General features: G+C 34.9%; 2 protein-coding genes across 2 annotated transcripts; one reads left to right on the forward strand and one right to left on the reverse strand.

Moving 5' to 3' along the window:
* Nucleotides 1–4,726: 4,726 nt before the first annotated feature.
* LOC116709792 (putative N-acetyltransferase 8B) lies at nt 4,727–6,322 on the reverse strand. The gene is given in 5 exon segments (XM_075074310.1): nt 4,727–5,682; nt 5,684–5,965; nt 5,967–6,209; nt 6,211–6,276; nt 6,278–6,322. Coding segments are annotated over 5 exon segments (672 nt in total). The 3' UTR covers nt 4,727–5,646.
* A 7,427-nt stretch (nt 6,323–13,749) lies between these two features.
* LOC116709865 (uncharacterized) lies at nt 13,750–16,060 on the forward strand. Its single transcript, XM_032548531.1, has 6 exons — nt 13,750–13,964; nt 14,089–14,237; nt 14,326–14,399; nt 14,671–14,769; nt 15,591–15,689; nt 15,787–16,060. Exons 1-6 carry the CDS (start codon nt 13,860–13,862, stop codon nt 15,918–15,920), a joined length of 660 nt encoding a protein of 219 aa, XP_032404422.1. The 5' UTR covers nt 13,750–13,859; the 3' UTR covers nt 15,921–16,060.
* The last annotated feature ends 1,399 nt before the right edge of the window (nt 16,061–17,459 follow it).

The following is a 17,459-nucleotide window of genomic DNA, read 5'->3' on the forward strand; positions in this document are numbered from 1 at the left end:
ATGGTCCTTACAGTGTATCAGCAAGGCCAGACAGACACACACACCTACACAAAATGAATCCAAATGGCTGAAGGTCATGCTAACACTGGTTACTATCACATCAATTTGTTGCTGGATTCAGTCTTACTTTAATAAAATCACTTGTACAATTCAGATTCCTTCTTAACATATCACTTTTGCTGAGCAAATCTGAGCTGGCGCATGAAGGCAACCAGCAGGTTTACCTGAAATTCTGCAAAAGGAGATGTGAAAATAAACCACTTCCCCTCCCCCGGGCTAGGATTTAAATCTCTTTTGCAATTCCTTTTTTTTTTCTTTTTTTGGTCTGGCCAATGTGTTGTTGCTAACACGCAAGGTTAAATGTCCCATGATGACAAAGCAAATGTGGCGAGGCAATGACCCAGAGGGCTGCGACCCAATTTAACCCCATATTTGTCCCTCTTCTTTAGCACTGTAAAAATCAAATCTCACCCAATCATTTTTTTTGGTTTAAGAAAACATCCCTTTTTGTGCTTAGTAGCTGTGCTGATTAAAAATGTTTTAAACATAGCAGTGTTGTGAACATGCCGTGTGTTGACTTTTATACATGGCCTTTAACCACACACAGACCTTGATAAGTTTGTCACTTCTGCCTCTTTAACAGCTGACACAGATTCAGTATGGTCTTCTTGTTTGGAGTTTTACAAATGGTGAACTCAGTCTTTGATGGGCAAAGAAAGCACACAAAAACACTGCCAAGTGTTATAACACAGGCTAGAGTTACTTTACCTTTGGTTTCTCAATCATTCTCTTTACTTTGGAGAAGGACCAAGTGTTGTTCACCTGAAATGTGTAGAGATGAACTCAAAACAAGTCGTGTTGGGTTTGTGGCTAGAGGAATGAGATAAAGGACCTTTGCACAGACCGAAAGAGTTCAACCGTAAATTCGCTGAGAACAAAGATGGCATTAAGGTATCAAAAACAGAATTTCTGTTTTTTTAATTATCATCAAATTCAATTCTATTTTAAATGATGTCACTTCACAGTACATGTTGTATCAAGAAACTTTGCAAAACACTCAATTCAATCCAACCACACAGACATATTCCAAGTCAAAAACATACATTCCAAATTGATCCAAGTTTTAAAACAATTCAGTCATGTTCATTTTAAATAATTTACTGAACCATGTGGTACTCCACAAGTATCCCTGGAGTGGTAAAAATAATTTATAAAACAATACAACAGTCTTAAATGTAGATACCTTTAAAGATTCCTAAGGGGAGTTAAAATAAGAAAAGTTGAATAGTAATTATGTCAGTGGTAACATCTAGACTGACTAAAGAAAATATAATCAATTTGTCTGCCTATTACAAATGTATTTGAGTGAAAAGCACTGCACTTTGTTCCAGTGTTTTAAATAATTTAAAGGTAAATATGAGACCTATGTTTTATGTTTTGTGTGAATATTTTATGATGAGACCTATGTTGCTCTTATTAAGTGCTTAATGTGATGAGACCAAGCTAATTACCCCAACCAAATCCAATTTCTAGCTTCAGCCAAAAATGTTGTGTGTGTTTTGTTTTTTTAAAATAAAGCCAGAGGGAGAAAACAATTCAGAGTTTTAAGGAAGGACGAGATTGTTTTTTCACATGGAAATAAAAAAGAGAAAGAAAACAGGAAATAGTTGACTGACTGTCCAAAAATACGTTTACAGGTCTCATAAAGTGAAATCAACAACATAAAATCCTCATTGTGAATGTTAAAAAAACCCATTAATTACGAGCTTAACTAGACAGTTTTTCCTCTCCATGTAGTAGTAAATAAGGTCATATAATGTGGCATAGTTATGTTGCTCAAAAGCGCCAGCAGAGATCTGTCCTGCTGAGTGAGTTGTTGACTGGTATTCTGCAGGTTGAAGGTATCAGCACAACAAAACACGAGGCGTGTTTTTCATGCCTGTTGATTTGAAAGACTGAACAACTTTAAAATTATTTTTTGCAAACAACTAAAAAGTAAAGTTGTAAGAAAAAAAGCTTCAAGTAAAAAATCCACAAAGGAGTCATTATCAAGAAATTTTACTTTAAGTTTGAAAAAGAAACAAAATAAAATGGTATTTATATGATGACATGCCAATTAGTGATATTACTACATAAAAAGTGGGCTTGAGGTATGATGCTACTTTAGAATAGAATAGAAAGTTTTTTTTTCTTTTTACCAGTGAAACGTCACGTCTAACATATGAATATTCCCTTGAGTATGAAAATACTTGAAATATTTGTCCCAAATGACTGAAGTATGAAATAATCAGACTAAACATTGACTTAAAGCATTTTGATCTGAAAATAAACAAAAACTATGAATAAAAAATAAAATTCCTAAGTACACATAAAAAATTTGCCGTTTCTGATTACAAATCATAAATAAGATCCTTTAGGTGGATTTTGAAGTGATTTAGATGCCAAAATAATCCCACCTATGTATATAATATGACAACACAAGCAGCTGTTTTTTATCTTATGATTTTTTTATTTACCGTTTGTGTCAGTTATTAAATGTATTTTGTCTTGTATTCCCCAGCTTTTACAACCTATATTCTTTTTTTATCCTTCTGGATCAGTCCTGTACTGGCTAGCAAAGCCTATCGTTCCAGTAACAGTTTTTGTCATCCTTTCTCTCAGTTTGCAGTAAAAGTCTCTGTTTTTAGAATCCTGTTCCATTTGTGCACTCAATCTTTCTGGTAAATACTATAAAAGAAAATTAGTTTGGCAAATAATCTGGAAAATAAATTAAAGCCAGACGGTTCTTTGTCTGGACACATCTTAAACACAATAAAGAGGGCCATCTGCTTATAGTAATATCGGTTAAGTAATAAAACAATAATGTGTAATGCTAGTTATTACATCAATATATTTCCTCTGGGTCTAATTCAGCTCTAGCTTTTATTATCAGAATAAATTCCACCCCAGTGTTAAAAGTTTTTTTTTGTACATTTATTATTGTATTTTCTGTTTGGTATTAGTTTTGAAGAGTGCCTAGAACTTCTTCTTTATGTCTGTTCTTGAAATGATTTTGAACATTTGGCTCCACCTACCGACAGAATGAAAATACACATGTAATTTACATGAACATGTTTCATCTTTTTCACAATCGGGACAATTTAAATGAATCTGGATAACTAGTATCTTAAAAAAATAAATGAATTAAATAAAAATAACAAAAAGTTACAAATAATTACAATAATAGTAATAGTAATAATAATTCTATTTACATATAGCAGATATATGTGTTTAAAATTCTTTTTGCAAACAGAAATCTTAAATTGTGATCAGATAAAATGCCCTGAAATTTATAGTTCTAATATGACAACATGCAGAAAATGTTGCAGTATGAATAGTTTTGCAAAGGCTCTGGACCTGGAGCTGCTGCATTTCCTAGGTAAACAGCGCCCTCTACTGTGTTGGACTGAAAATTATTCTGATACCAAAAGTGATTACAAATAGATTTGTTTAAAATATGTCATTGTTAAATTTTAACATTGAAAGTAACAAATTAGTGGTTTAAAAAATATATGTAAAAATTATTTATATATCAAATATTATCCAGGTACAACAAATGTATACCTTTGACTTACAGAATCCGAATCAGGTTTATTGTCAAGTGTTTTTGCTTGCTGTTACTAAAATAAGAGATGCATAAACATGTTTATAGAACAAATGTGCAAATAAAAAATAATGTATTTCTTGCCTCGCAGACATATTATACAGCATTTTGGGTGGGATAGTAGAAAAGCTTTTGAGATAAAAATTTTACCGATTGTCACTGTATATCTTGTATTAATATTTATGATTGACATACTGTGGAAACCTTCGAGGGCCTGGAAAACGTCACTGTGATAAGTGGCTTTAAAAGTGACCCTAACTTGATTATATCTCTCATTTATAATAAGTTACATTCCCAAAGACAAACACCTACATCTGGAATAACAGCTTCTTGAAGCTAACTCACACGGGTTAGAGTTAGGCTGGGCTATTATGGTATTTACATTTAAAGCATATTAATATGTATTACTGCTGTCATGGAAACAACTGGGAAAAAGAGTAACAGCAACAACTTATGCAATACCAAGTGTTTGGATTTTGGAAACATCATACTTAAGTGTTTATCGCTACGACGATAAACTATCATAAAGACAAATGATATGATAACTGCATATCCCTAAGTGGAAGCTGTTTACAGGGTCTGTTAGCCTACACATAGATCTGTACAAAAGGTTTCAAAGTTCAAGCTTTCTGCTTGTTCTATAATGCCTCCGCAGGTGGGCAGTATGCATTAGAGTATGTAATGTCCCAACCTTTCTCTGACTTCACATGTGAAGTCAGAGAAAGATCATTTATTGTCCTCTTTGCTCCTGACAACCATGACGTTCCTCTTTTTTGCATTATATTTAATATCAAACTCCAATCCACACTGAAAGCAAAGCAGTTGCTGCAGACCAGCACTATATAGACAAAAAGAGAATCACAAGATCATCAGCATGCATCAGGTGGTTGATGGTTCTGTTGCCAACCTGAAATTCAGTCTCACATTGATTCAGCAGCTTAGATAAATCACCCATATACACGTTAAAAAGCGAAGAAGACAAGATGCTGCCTTGTTGCACACTTTACCCACATAAAAAGATGATACAGAATTTTCCCCAAAAAACTGGTGAGCATATCAATACACTAAGATTCTTAAAAAATATTTAAGATTTTCTCTACAAGCAATTTATTAAACACATTTTCATAATTTACATGATCAAACGCTTTTGATGCATCAATAAAACAGTTAAAAACTGTGGCATTATGCCTATTGTATAACTGTAAGATCTCATTGAAACCAAAAATGCACACATCAGTGCCAATGTTTTGATTTAATTGTGGTAGTTCAACTAAAATCTCAACGGGTCAACATTATGAAATGTAGTTTTAGGTCAGGCTGATTAATCTAAAGAGACAGAGCGGTTGAAGGTGAGTGGTGAGGTCTAACGGAAAAGAGGTAAGGAATGAAAGAAAGGACAAACGGTAGAAGGGTCAGGGTTCATTTACTGAAATGTTTTGACTCATTCTATTACTAAATTAAACAAAAAATACAAATAAAACAACATATTAGAAAGAATAATCTTTAGTTTAGATTTAGTGAAGACTTTTTTTCAGGAGAACAAAACTGATTGTTATAAAAACAATTAGTGGAAATAGGTCAAATCAATAACACACTCAATAATATTCAATAGGTGGAGTGGAGTAAACTGATAATTTTTCATGCACTTAAACATTTAACAAGTGTAAACAAGAAATTAGAACTACTTTCAATTGTTCTAATTTAGAGACAACCAAACATAATGATGGTGAATGCATCGTAATCAGACTGAAAAAGCATAATTTTTAAAAAAATTATCCCCACCTTTAAACAAAAATGATTGACTGATATAACATAAATATTGTCATTTTATATCCTCACACCTTCACATATTAAATCCTTTCATTACTTTTTCTCTGATGTCACACATTATTCACACTGCATTTGGTCCCGACGTGAATGGAAAAACTACCATTTATAAGACATGCTTTTCTTTAAGACAGTATAAAGTAAGACACATAAGCAAACCCTACACTGTTTTAGCTTCATAAAAGTTTTTCCATTTTTAAAACGTTGACTTGGGACCAACGCAAGCATCCAGGGGGGAGCGTATGCGTCTTTGTGTGTGAGGACAAGTTTGAACCCCAGTTTTTTGTACAGATACACAGCAGCCATCTGGGTGGAGGTGGTCCCTAGCACCAACTTAGAGAAGCCTCGCTCCTTACAGAAATCAATCACAGTCTGAGTCAACCTGCGGCCCAGTCCCATCCGCCTGGACTTTGGCGAGATGCTCATTCGGAACATTTCCCCGTGCTTCTCATTCCCACTTCCTATACACAACACAGCCACCATCCCGATGACCTGCAGTTGCCCCGTCGACCTCAGCCTCTGCCACCCAAAAGCAATCATCCGGTCTGCTCAGGTACGTCCCGTCGATGTCCTGCATGTCTGTCTTAAGTTTCATTGCGACATACCTGGCGAATAGGTCGTAGGAGCAGCAGTAGATGAGTCCCACCCAGGCTGTTGGCAGCAACAGAGCTGTATACAAAGAGCCGAGGAGGTAGCCAACCAAACCCAGAGACAGAGTAATAGTGAGGTGTAGAGGGCTAAGACATGGCATTCTGAAAACATGGGCCGATGTGCTCCCTGATGCCGCTACTGAACAGGCGCCGCACCAGTGTCCTTGTCTGAGGGACGGTAGCGGCGGATCACCAGCTCCATGACTACAGGAAAAAGCAAAAAAAAAGAAGCATCAATTGCCAGTTTTTTATTATCTATTTGGTATCTTTTCCAGAACCAAATTATGGAGAAGCAGGCATAGAGTCTCTAATTCTCCTCAAATGTAGAACAAACATCCAGAAAACTACAAAGATGCTGAAATACTGAGGTCCTTTAAATCAAGGCTAAAACTCCACCTGATTAGAGTTGCCTTTGATTCCTAGTAATTGGCTCATTGATCGATATATTTGATACTTATTGCTAATGTAACACTTAAAGTTTATAGCTTGTTGGTTACTGTATAATGTTTAGTGGAGTAAAGCACTTCGAACTGCCTTGTTCAAAGTCAAGTCATGCTTAACTTAACTTTGTCAATTCGCATAAAAATATGATCCTTATGTAATAACAGATCTAAATTAATGCACCATATTCAAATGGAGTATACTAAAATACTTTGTCACCTTTACAGAGTAAGATCTGGACAGAAATAGAGCTGGAAATCAAATTATTTCAACTTCTGCAGAAAGGACTATTATATATTTCATTAGTGTTATTTTAGTCAGCAGCATGAAGCGAAGCTGCCAGGCTACTATGGTTGTGCATCATTCTCCAATCCAATGTTTTAATAGGTTTGCAGTTTTTATTAGTCTTAATATTTAGTTTTGACTTTAGATTTTCAATTCTATTTTAGCTTTAGGTACTTTTTACCATTTGTTTGATAAATTATTATTATTATTATTATTTTAAATGCTGGTTTCAGTTCTAGTTTAAGTCTGTTTTGTAAGATGAGTTACGTAATATGGGGCAAGACTGAAATAGTAGAAAAGTAACAAAATAAATCCCAGAAATTGACAATATGTTTTTTTTTTGTATGTACTCATTTAAAACAGAACAGCTATAAATCTCTGCTGCTGAAGCTGCTGCAATGTACAATGTTTTAAGTGTTTGGCTATCACTTAAGACACTGACTGAACTAGACTGAATGTGAATGGGCGAATCAGACGTGATCGCCTATTTGTGGGTTTGTTACCCTTTAATAATGTCACTTATTTCCTTTCACTACAAGACATTTCTTTTTATCTAAATTGCAGTCATATTCAAAGTTATCTCAAATTGAACTTTGGCACTTTCTCCCAACTGTAGCTGGCATGTTAGGTGTGGACGGACTGCAGCAACACCTGACTGAGATCTGCCGACATAATGCGGCAGAGCGAGGAAAGAAACTAAACTTTATATAATGTCAGACACAACCATAAACTAAGCTATAAATTCAGTTAATTTTATGAACACTTGTTAGTTGTTCTTTTTTTTTTTTTACAAACTCTCATTTTTATTTTTATTTCAGTTAACAAAAACATTTCAATGCAATAAAGATGTGAACGTTTCAAATACAGTTTCCTTATGCTAAATGATTTCGAAATGCAATATTTCACTTCCCTAATATGTTGTTTGTAGGACTTGTGGATTTAAGAATAAGAAGTTGAAGATTTCTTTTTAAACCAAGTATATAATCAAGTACAAAATGGTAGAACTGCAGCGTAAAAATAATGAAAGCACGGGGGTACTACCTATTTCAGAAAAGATAACCAGTGTAGCTGGTAGAAATACTTAAGTCGTGCTGTATTAAATTCCATGATTTCTCTGTCAATGCCAAACTGCACAAGCTAGCCTGGGCTGTGTAGTAGCTCGTGAGCTAGCGGGCCACAAAGGAAACAAAAAGATTAATCATGTTTTTATGATTAATCATCATTAATCATGTTTTTATAGTCAAATACGCAGTAAACTCGGGTCAGCACAAAGTTTACGGAGCCAAACTGAAGTGCGTAAAAAAATCACAAACAGCATGAAGAGCAGCTTTTTTCCCCCCGGTCACCATAATTTCTTAAATCTGAATGCTAACCTAACTTAAACTCCTGACTGGGATTAAACAATTGTTCGGTTATGTTAAACTCACCACAAAAATACTTCTCGGACCCTTACTGTACTCTACGCAAACTTCCTCGGTTTGTTCAGTTTATCGAATAACAACTCTGTAATCCGACCGACGAACCCTACCTGCTTAAGACAACAACCCTGGCAAACACCGTTTGAACTTATATTTAGGTTAAGTTAAACTTTAAACTTTTGCAGTTTAATGAACAGGACGTACACTGCTATTCTGTATTTGACTTTGGTCAGAGTACACAAGCGGCAGAAACGAGAACACTGTTTGTTTTTCCTTTTAAATCCACCTCTACTCACCTGAAGTTATAGCTTGTCTATCAGGAGCGCAACTCTGTGATATCGGTAGTAAACTGAGAGTAAAAGCCGTAAAATGTTAAGATATGTCGGTAAAGGAGGAGGTCAATGATTAAATCACAAACTGTTGCAGATAAGCGATCAAAGCAGGCCCGGGGTAAAAACTTACATTTGGACCGCTTTCTCAACTTATCTGTCAGTCATTTAACCATCCTGTTAAGTTTCTTTTTTCAGGTACAGTAATAATATTCGTGGGTCAATTTGACCCGAGGAGTGTTAAATCATGCAGTAGTGTCAGAAACCAAAAAAACCTTCCAAAACATTTTTGTATCTGATTATTAACTCCAATACTAACCATTTCAATCAATATTTGTGCAATGATGTTTTTTTATTTCTCAGAAATTAAGGATCAATAACGACAATCTACACATTTACTCATTTGGACATAAAAAATTTAAATTACATTTTTTTTATGTCCACTGAAAAAAAAACCTAGACACAAAAAAACAATAATTTCCTTAAAATTGATCTTTGGTCAATTTCTTTATATTACACTTTTTTTTTTAATGGGTGATCTTTATAATTGAACTTGAGACACACATACTGTTCAGGGTCAAATTGACCCGTTGATTAAAATCAAGATAATTCAGTCATGCAGAGAGTATTTATGTTTTCCTCCACTTCTGCTGAGTGTCACTCAGTGTGGGTGGAGTTTGTCCACGGGAACAGAAAAGACTCCCGTCAAAAATTCTATGAACACCTGCTTTCTCGCAGTTTCCTAGTGAAGTAAAGAGAATAGTGAGAAAGTGTGTTGGCGTGCGTGGGGGTGTGCATGTATGTGTGTGATGAAATATGGTTCATAGCTGCAAGGAAACATATAGAATTGGACATTTTTTAATCTTATTTTGCACTTTAACTTGACTGCCAGGTCAAATTGACCTGAACAGTATCTATGTAAAAAGTAGACCTAGGGGGTGGTGCAAATGTGTAAAATGAATAAATTTTCAATTTTTTCAAAAGAAGATGGTTCCCCACCATCCTTCCAGTTTTTAATGATGCGTTGGACAGTTCTTAACCCAATTCTAGTAGTTTCTGCAATCTCCTTAGATGTTTTCTCTGCTTGATGCATGCCAATGATTTGACCCTTCTTAAACAGACTAACGTCTTTTCCACGACCACAGGATGTGTCTTTTGCCATGGTTGTTTAAGAAATGAGGAGTTACTCATTGCATCAGCTGGGGTTAAATAACTTGTTGCCAGCTGAAAGATAATCGCCTATGCAGTACTTATCCAATAGGAGGCTTGTACCTATTTGCTTAGTTAAATCCAGGTGGCGACTTTTTTTTTGGCCAGGCAGTGTATATATATATTCTGATGCATTTGACTTTCTGAAGTGACATACATTATTGCCTTCTTTCTTTTTATTCACCTAAAACAAATTATTTTGCTTGAAGGTGAAAGAAAATGTGTTTAATATCCAAATTTTTATGCAAATTTGTTTTAAAAGTCAGCGACAGCCAGGGACACAATAAGGCAGAAGGTGGGTTGTTGGATGCCTTTAGTTTTTCACAAAGCAAAAACAACCAACATGTTTCCCAGACAGCAGCAGACGGCGATGAGGACTTCCAACACGGTAGAAATGTCTTCTCCAGTGTTCATGGTGCTGACTGTCAGCAATAACTCTCAGGGTAAAAATGAGCGAATTCATGATGTTGTTCAGGCCATTTTTAAGCTTTGAGGAAGTTCTCAGCCTTTAGTTTTAGATATATAATTTGAAACTAAAGCGGTATATTTGGATTATTACCATATTGTGAAACAGATGAGGAGATACTTTACCACATATTTAATAAAGAACAACTTGATTCTTCCCTCCAAAGTGGCTCATGGGCACAAATAAAAATGGAAATTATTAGATATTTTTAAAAATTATTAATCATTTATTTATAGCAGGAACATCTTGAGACTCACAATCTCATTTAGGAAGATACCTCTATACATCATACAACAATAGCAGTGAAAACAGTAATAGTGAAATCCACTAAACAATTCTGAAAATCTATACCATATGCACCACCAAAGGAAAGATTCCCACTGATAACAAATTTGGACACATTTTTAAATCCCTTTATGAAACTTTTGATCTCCCCAAGTGTTTGGAGACCAGATTGGAGAGCTTCTGGCTCTGCTGAAGCAAAACCTGAGAAGGAGAATTATTTTTTTGCCAAGCTTATTATGCACTGATGGAACAATGAGCGTAATAAATTCCTGAGAGAGAAGGCTCATGTTTGTTTTATGCAGTATAATGTAACATGACAAGTATGAAAGAACCAGATGGAGGATGGATTCATAAGTGATGGTGTACCGAATGTAAAAGTCTAAGAGTGTGCAGAGAAAACCATTTAACTAAAAAATTTTAGGTGCAATGGTAACTGAAGGGTTTGCTACCTATGATAAATCTAAGCAGTCTATTATGAATGGAATCCCAAAATCTATGGAGCCAGGCTGCATAAAAATCACAAACAACATGAAGAGCAGTTTTTTCCCCTTCACCATAATTTCTTAAATCTGAATGCAAGTACGAGCTAACCTAAGTTAAACGCCTGTTTGGAATTTACACATTGTTTGATTTGTTAAACTCACCACAAAAATACTACTCAGACCCTTACTGTACTCTACGCAAACTTCCTCGGTTTGTTCAGTTTATCAAATAACAACTCTGTAATCAGGACCGACAAAACTTAGCTGCTTAAAAAGACAACAACCCTGGCAAACACCTGTTTGAACCTATATCTAGGTTCATAGTTAAACTTTAAACATTTAGCTAAATGAACAGGACATATACTGTCCGCTTATGTACTCTGACCAAAGTCTGTATTTGACTTTGGTATTTGACTAAGCAGCAGAAACGAGAAGGGAAATTGTTTTTCCTTTTAAATCCACCTCTACTCACCTGAAATTATAGCTTGAATGTCAGGAGTGTAACTCTGTGATATCGGATAGTAAACTGAGATTTAAAGATCTAAAATGTTAAAATATCTCAGTACAGGAGGAGGTCAATGAATAAATCACAGACTGCTGCACACTCACAGAAATGATTCATGGCAGAGTTAAGTTTTATGCATTTACATCTGTTTGGTTTTATTTAAAAACTCATATTGTATACATATATGCCTTTAAATTAATGCATTGAATGTAATTAGTTAATATATACTTACAAAGTTTAGATAATTAAAGTTGTTAAACAAACAAGATTCTGGTATTGAAATTTTATGTTTGGTTTTCGTTAAAATTATGAGTAGTGAAAAAAGGAATCAGACACAATGTCCTGCACCAGGAGGTGGCAGGCAGTAAAGTCTCTTTAAGTTGGCTGCCACCTGTCTTATGACGGTAAAACAAGAAGAGGATGCACTTTCCCCAGCACTCAGGTCCATGTGATGGATATGCGACTGTGGCCCTGTGGCTAGAGTAGTCGACTTGTGATCAGAAGGTTCGATTCCAGTTTCCTTCTGCCACATGTAGATGTGCCTCTGGGCAAGGCACATATCCCCAAATCCCTACTGATCTACGTATCAGTGTATAAATGTGTTCTAGAGGTAAAAAATGCTGGGAAAAAGTGCTATTTAAGTTCAGTCCATTTACCATCACAACTGACTGAGTGGAAAGACGTTGCATTAATATGATTAACCTGTTTTATCACATAAATGACACGTAAATCATAGAAACATATGCTATTTAATTTGCATAGGTAACTTGATTATTATGCAATTCAAACAATACACTTTATGTATTTGAAATAAATACACTCATTATTATTAATTTAATATAACTATACTTTAATAATACAAAATACATAAACCTAAGGATTATGCAATTAAAATAAATAGGATTATTATACTGATGAATATGAATCATGGTAAGTTTATTTGATAGGTTCGCATTAAAATTATCTATAAAAAGTAAATGGAAGTTTGTCATGTAATAAAATTACATGAATCTTAAAAGTTAGGGTTAATATATTTATGTTAAATGTGTATCTGTGAGTGCAGCTTGTAGAAGGCACTGGCACTGCTACCACAGGTGGATAAACGACCAACGTGGCCGCGGGGCAGAAGCTCCACATATCTACCAAGCACTTACAGAAATAAGTATTATTTATTCACACTGAATTTAGGACCAATAGAGTTAATGCTTTTAAATGTTTTTCCATTCTGTAGAAAGCAGAATGAAGCACATTGTTTTCACTAAGAGTGGAAATGCACAACAGAAAATAATTTTTGAGCCACATAGTGCAATAAATTCCAGTTAGTCAGGAAAGTTAAAAGATATCAAATTTACTTCCGTTCGTATAGAGCAGTGTTTCCTGACTGTCGCCGTCAAGGCACACTGCCTTGCGTGTTTGAGAAGTTTTCCTAATTTAAGACGCCTGATTCAGATGACTGCAGTTCAGCAAAAGCCTGTTATTCAGTCATCAACTGAGATCATGTGTGCTTGAGGAAGGAAAACAACAAAAACATGCAGGCCAGTGTGCCTCAAGTACTAGGGTTGGGAAACATTGATATAGAGAAAATATTTATTATTTTCTCATGCCCAAATGTTTTTTTTTTTCTTAATTTACCCTTGTGTTTTTAGAGCAGCAGGGCCACATAGATCAATAACCCTGAACCACTGGTGAACAGAGTCAATCTAGAGTTCACTGCTCCCAGCTAGAGCCATAGTGGTGGCATGTTTTTGGCTCATGTTGGTGGCAGAATATATGTATGTGTACATTTTCAGAGTATATTTTTATGTGCCAGCACTGACAGGATTTTATTAAGCTTTTATTTGACAGTGCAAATAATTACAGTGTTTAGCAGTTATTCAACCTGTAAGAATATAAATGACATTAGAAAAATGTTTTCAAAAATGGTAGATAAACAGAAAGATTTCTACTGAAGCTATTCAAGGCAGCAAAGCTCTCCACAACATCTGGATTTCTCTAACCCCAGTTGCAAATCCTGTGGCAAACATAAAGTTTAGTTCAATTGAGACCAGGTTGAAGTGATGTGTCAGAAAAATTTATATATTGAAAAATTGTGAAAACCTTAAAGAAACATTAGAGAAGTTTTTCTGGTAGAAGTGTCATTGACTTTGCAAACAGACCAAATGAGTATTTGATCAGCAAACACGAAGACCGGGAAGAGTAAAATCGGGCCTTTGTCACTGACAGAGGGGCGGTTGGAGGTAGCAGAACAATAATTGGTCAGTAGCAACTTTAAAAAGCAGACCTGAGTGGAGTGTGGGAAGAGCCTGTTGAAGATCCATAATGAAGACTCTTTGGGTTGCTGTTGTGCTGAGTTTTGTCTCAGTGGGTCAGCCTGCACCTCTGACCTGTAATAAACTGGCAAAGCCAGTTGAGAAACATCCAGATGTAAGTGAAATTCCTTTTTTCAAATGATTTACTTTTTCTGATAAATAAAAAAAAATACAGAGTAACACATTTTTCTTAAGAATTTAGAATGTTTTTCACAAACATATATGTTCTTCTGTTTAAGTTGCCTGGGAGGTGGCACTACATAGCTGTATCAACAGAGGTCTGCTTGCCAGCATTGCTAATTAACAGCATGTTTTGGCCAAGTCTTGCTGTAGACATTACTTATAAGAGCACGCCACACCACTATGCTGCTACGGTTAAGGCTAAAATGTGAGTAACCATTATTTTGTCTTGCATTTTTAAGTAAAATACTTAATTTATGCAATTTATGTTAAATGTTAAAATAAATCATCTCCAGGCATGGCTTCTGCGTGAATGAAACAGAAGATTTTTTTCAAAAAAACAACAAACTCTTTGAAGTCAACAGTGAAAGTAAGAAGCTGGTGTATCAGTTTCCAAACTCTGTCATATTAGCTATAGTGATATTTCAAATAACATAGAATAGAAAAAAAGACAAGCAAACATTAGTACATATCAGAAATGGTTGTATTTTCACATTAAACATAAGGTTTCCAATCACCTGATACCCTTTAAATTTTGTATGGTGATTCAGTATGTTTTATTTACTTTTATCCAACTTTAGATTTAAAATGATGAAGTTTAATTTAAAATCCATTACAATCCCTCACACTGTTTTCAACAGATTCTCCAGTTGGTGAGCCAGATGTCCTGCTGCAAACCAGCTGCTCTGACTGCATCGTCTTAAAGTCCAACGATACTTTGAGCACTGTTTCATTACTCAGTAAGGAAAACAAACTTATTTCACCTAAAATGTTAGAACTTTACATGTAAATTCTGTTGCACTAAATAACTTCACAAATTGGTGAGAACTTAGGTGAACCTCTTGCCCATGTTATGGGAGAAATCTGGTGACACATGATGGTTTGCTGATATAACTTGGTTTCTTGAGCAGGACTAGATCTCTGAAATTCAACAGTAGATGGTTCAGTAGTAAAATGTGTCCCATAATCCTAAATAAATAGGGCTCCAGTCTGAAGAATATTTAAATAATAAATTCTAAGCTTCAAATTCATAAATATGCCTAATTATAGGAATTTTAAGGTTATTTACTCTAATTGTTAAACTTAAAGATGGGATGTTATGCAAAATCTATTTTTTTTTTAGGTTTATATAATGTTATAATGTAAACACCATCAAACACATTCCCAGAGAGTTGCTTTCACTCATTTCTGTATGCTTGAGTCTGCTATGGCAGCCGTATGGAGAAACCAAGATGCCTCAGGAGAAAAATAGTTGTGATGAGGTTCTTAAAGAGACAGAGGCCCAGCGGTCACCTTAACTGAATATTTTCCATATTTGACTGGTATTTGTTTAAGACAATTCTTTTTCATTCGTCCTATTTTTTTTGCTCAAAGCACAAAAATATTCTTGATGAGCATGAATCAATTTTTGTCAGTTTCTTTTCCAATGTGTCACCACTTTGTGCTTGTTTTGCTACAATATTGTGTAAAATTGCAATTTTTTTTGACTGACAACTTTTCCAAAACAGGATACTGGTTAAACAGATTGCACTGTTTTTCTTTTATGCCACATTTTCACCAGGTAAGAGACCAAACGTCACTGAAGAGGAACTGAAGGAATTTGAGATGCAGGTCCAGTGTCTTGACTTTTCCAAACCACAGGTCTTAAATGCAGAACACGGTGAGACTCCTACACCAGGAACAACTATATGTATTGAAATAAATATAGCAATGTGTTTATTTCTGATCATTAATACTCCTTTTCTTTCCCAATTCAGACTATGAGAACTGCCAATATGTTAAGAAATTCACTGAAGATCAGGCTATCACCTTGTATAACCAAGTGTTTGATCGAGTGAAAAGTGCTCGCCAAAGCATACTCAAGTGCTTGGTTGATATGCTGATTTCTTAGATTCCTGTTACAATTACTTAGAGAAAAGCATTTGTATGCACATTAAGTGGCTGCAGACGATGACTTCAACTACAACATTTATTTAAATGTTTCCAGTTTGAATGCAAATAAAAGAAAATGGCAACATCTTGCTTTAGAAATGCAGTTGTAAATTATTAACAACTCTGCTCTTTCTCCAGTTCTTCTATGATGCTTGACTTGTTCTGCTTTCAGCAAAATCCTGATAATCTCGCTACATTACTGTGGAGTTTAGGTAGGGCAGGCTCATTTATTAGTATGGCACATTTCCTGCAACAGGGTAATTCAAAGTGCTTTATATGAATAAAAGGAGCATGAAAAAAAACAAGCAAAAACATTACATTGCAGTGGAAAAGCTTGGTAGCTGTTTTAAACGATCAACAGCAACAGCCATGATGGTTTTCAGGCCTTTTTTAAGCTTTGAGGAAGCTCTCAGCCTTTTAGTTTCAGATCTATAATTTGAAACTAAAGCAGTATATTTGGATTATTACCATATTCCAAAATACCATTGGCTTTTGCTAATGCTATTTCTTAAACTGTAAAAAAAACTGCAAATAAAAATCTAAATTATTAGATATTTCTATTATCATTTATTTTTACAGGAACATCTTGTGACTCATTATCTCATTTGGAAGAGACTTGTATAGATTAACAACAATAACATAACAATAATGATACAATCCACTTAACAATTCTGTTTTGTTCAATGTCATGGAATAAGGGGCCATAAGGCACAAACAAGTCCAGAACAACACAAAACTGAAATGTGGAGATTTTTACAGATCTGCTGTGAAACTGACTGCTACAGGATATTTTCCTGCCCAAAACCATTAGCATCAATGACAAGTCTGAAAAAAATAAAACAAAAAAAAAAGACTAAGCTATGGGTAAAAACAATATTTAACAATATTTAATTTGGGGGTTAATAAAGTATTGTTGAATTGAGTTAATTTGAGTTGAGTATCGACAGGGAAGCTGAGAGGAAGTTTTAAAACTTCCATAGACGAGATCAACATTACAGCTCATGTAACACGATGCTATGATCTGGACCCCTGCTTGTGGCAGAACCTGAGGTTTAGACTTCCATACACACTTGTTGCATTGATTTTGAACATTGAATGTTTAAAATCAATGAACATTCAATATTCTGGAACAGTCAATAGTTCCAGTATTTTGTACAGGTACTGTTAATTGTGTGTTCGCTTGATAAATGATAACTACAGAATGCAAAACAAGTGGTTAACTTTGACTCCTCCTCTTACACCTTTAAATACTCTGTGTCTGTAGTGCTATCTGGAATCAATCTTGCCAATTTTTTCCATTGGTGGTCGTGTTGTGTGGGTGATTTGCCAATATATTCTCACTTCCTCCAAAAAGGCTAAGCATCATGTTGTCCTCTTTAAAACTCATGACAGCTAAATACAAGACCTCTGATGTGTGGTACCGGTTGCATATGAACATGTTATTTGTCTTGTTTAAAGATTGTTGCTTTTATTCACAAAGTTTGATTTTCCATCTGCA

Source organism: Xiphophorus hellerii, chromosome 20 (assembly GCF_003331165.1).
Source record: "Xiphophorus hellerii strain 12219 chromosome 20, Xiphophorus_hellerii-4.1, whole genome shotgun sequence".
In the NCBI taxonomy this organism is placed as follows: Eukaryota; Metazoa; Chordata; class Actinopteri; order Cyprinodontiformes; family Poeciliidae; genus Xiphophorus; species Xiphophorus hellerii.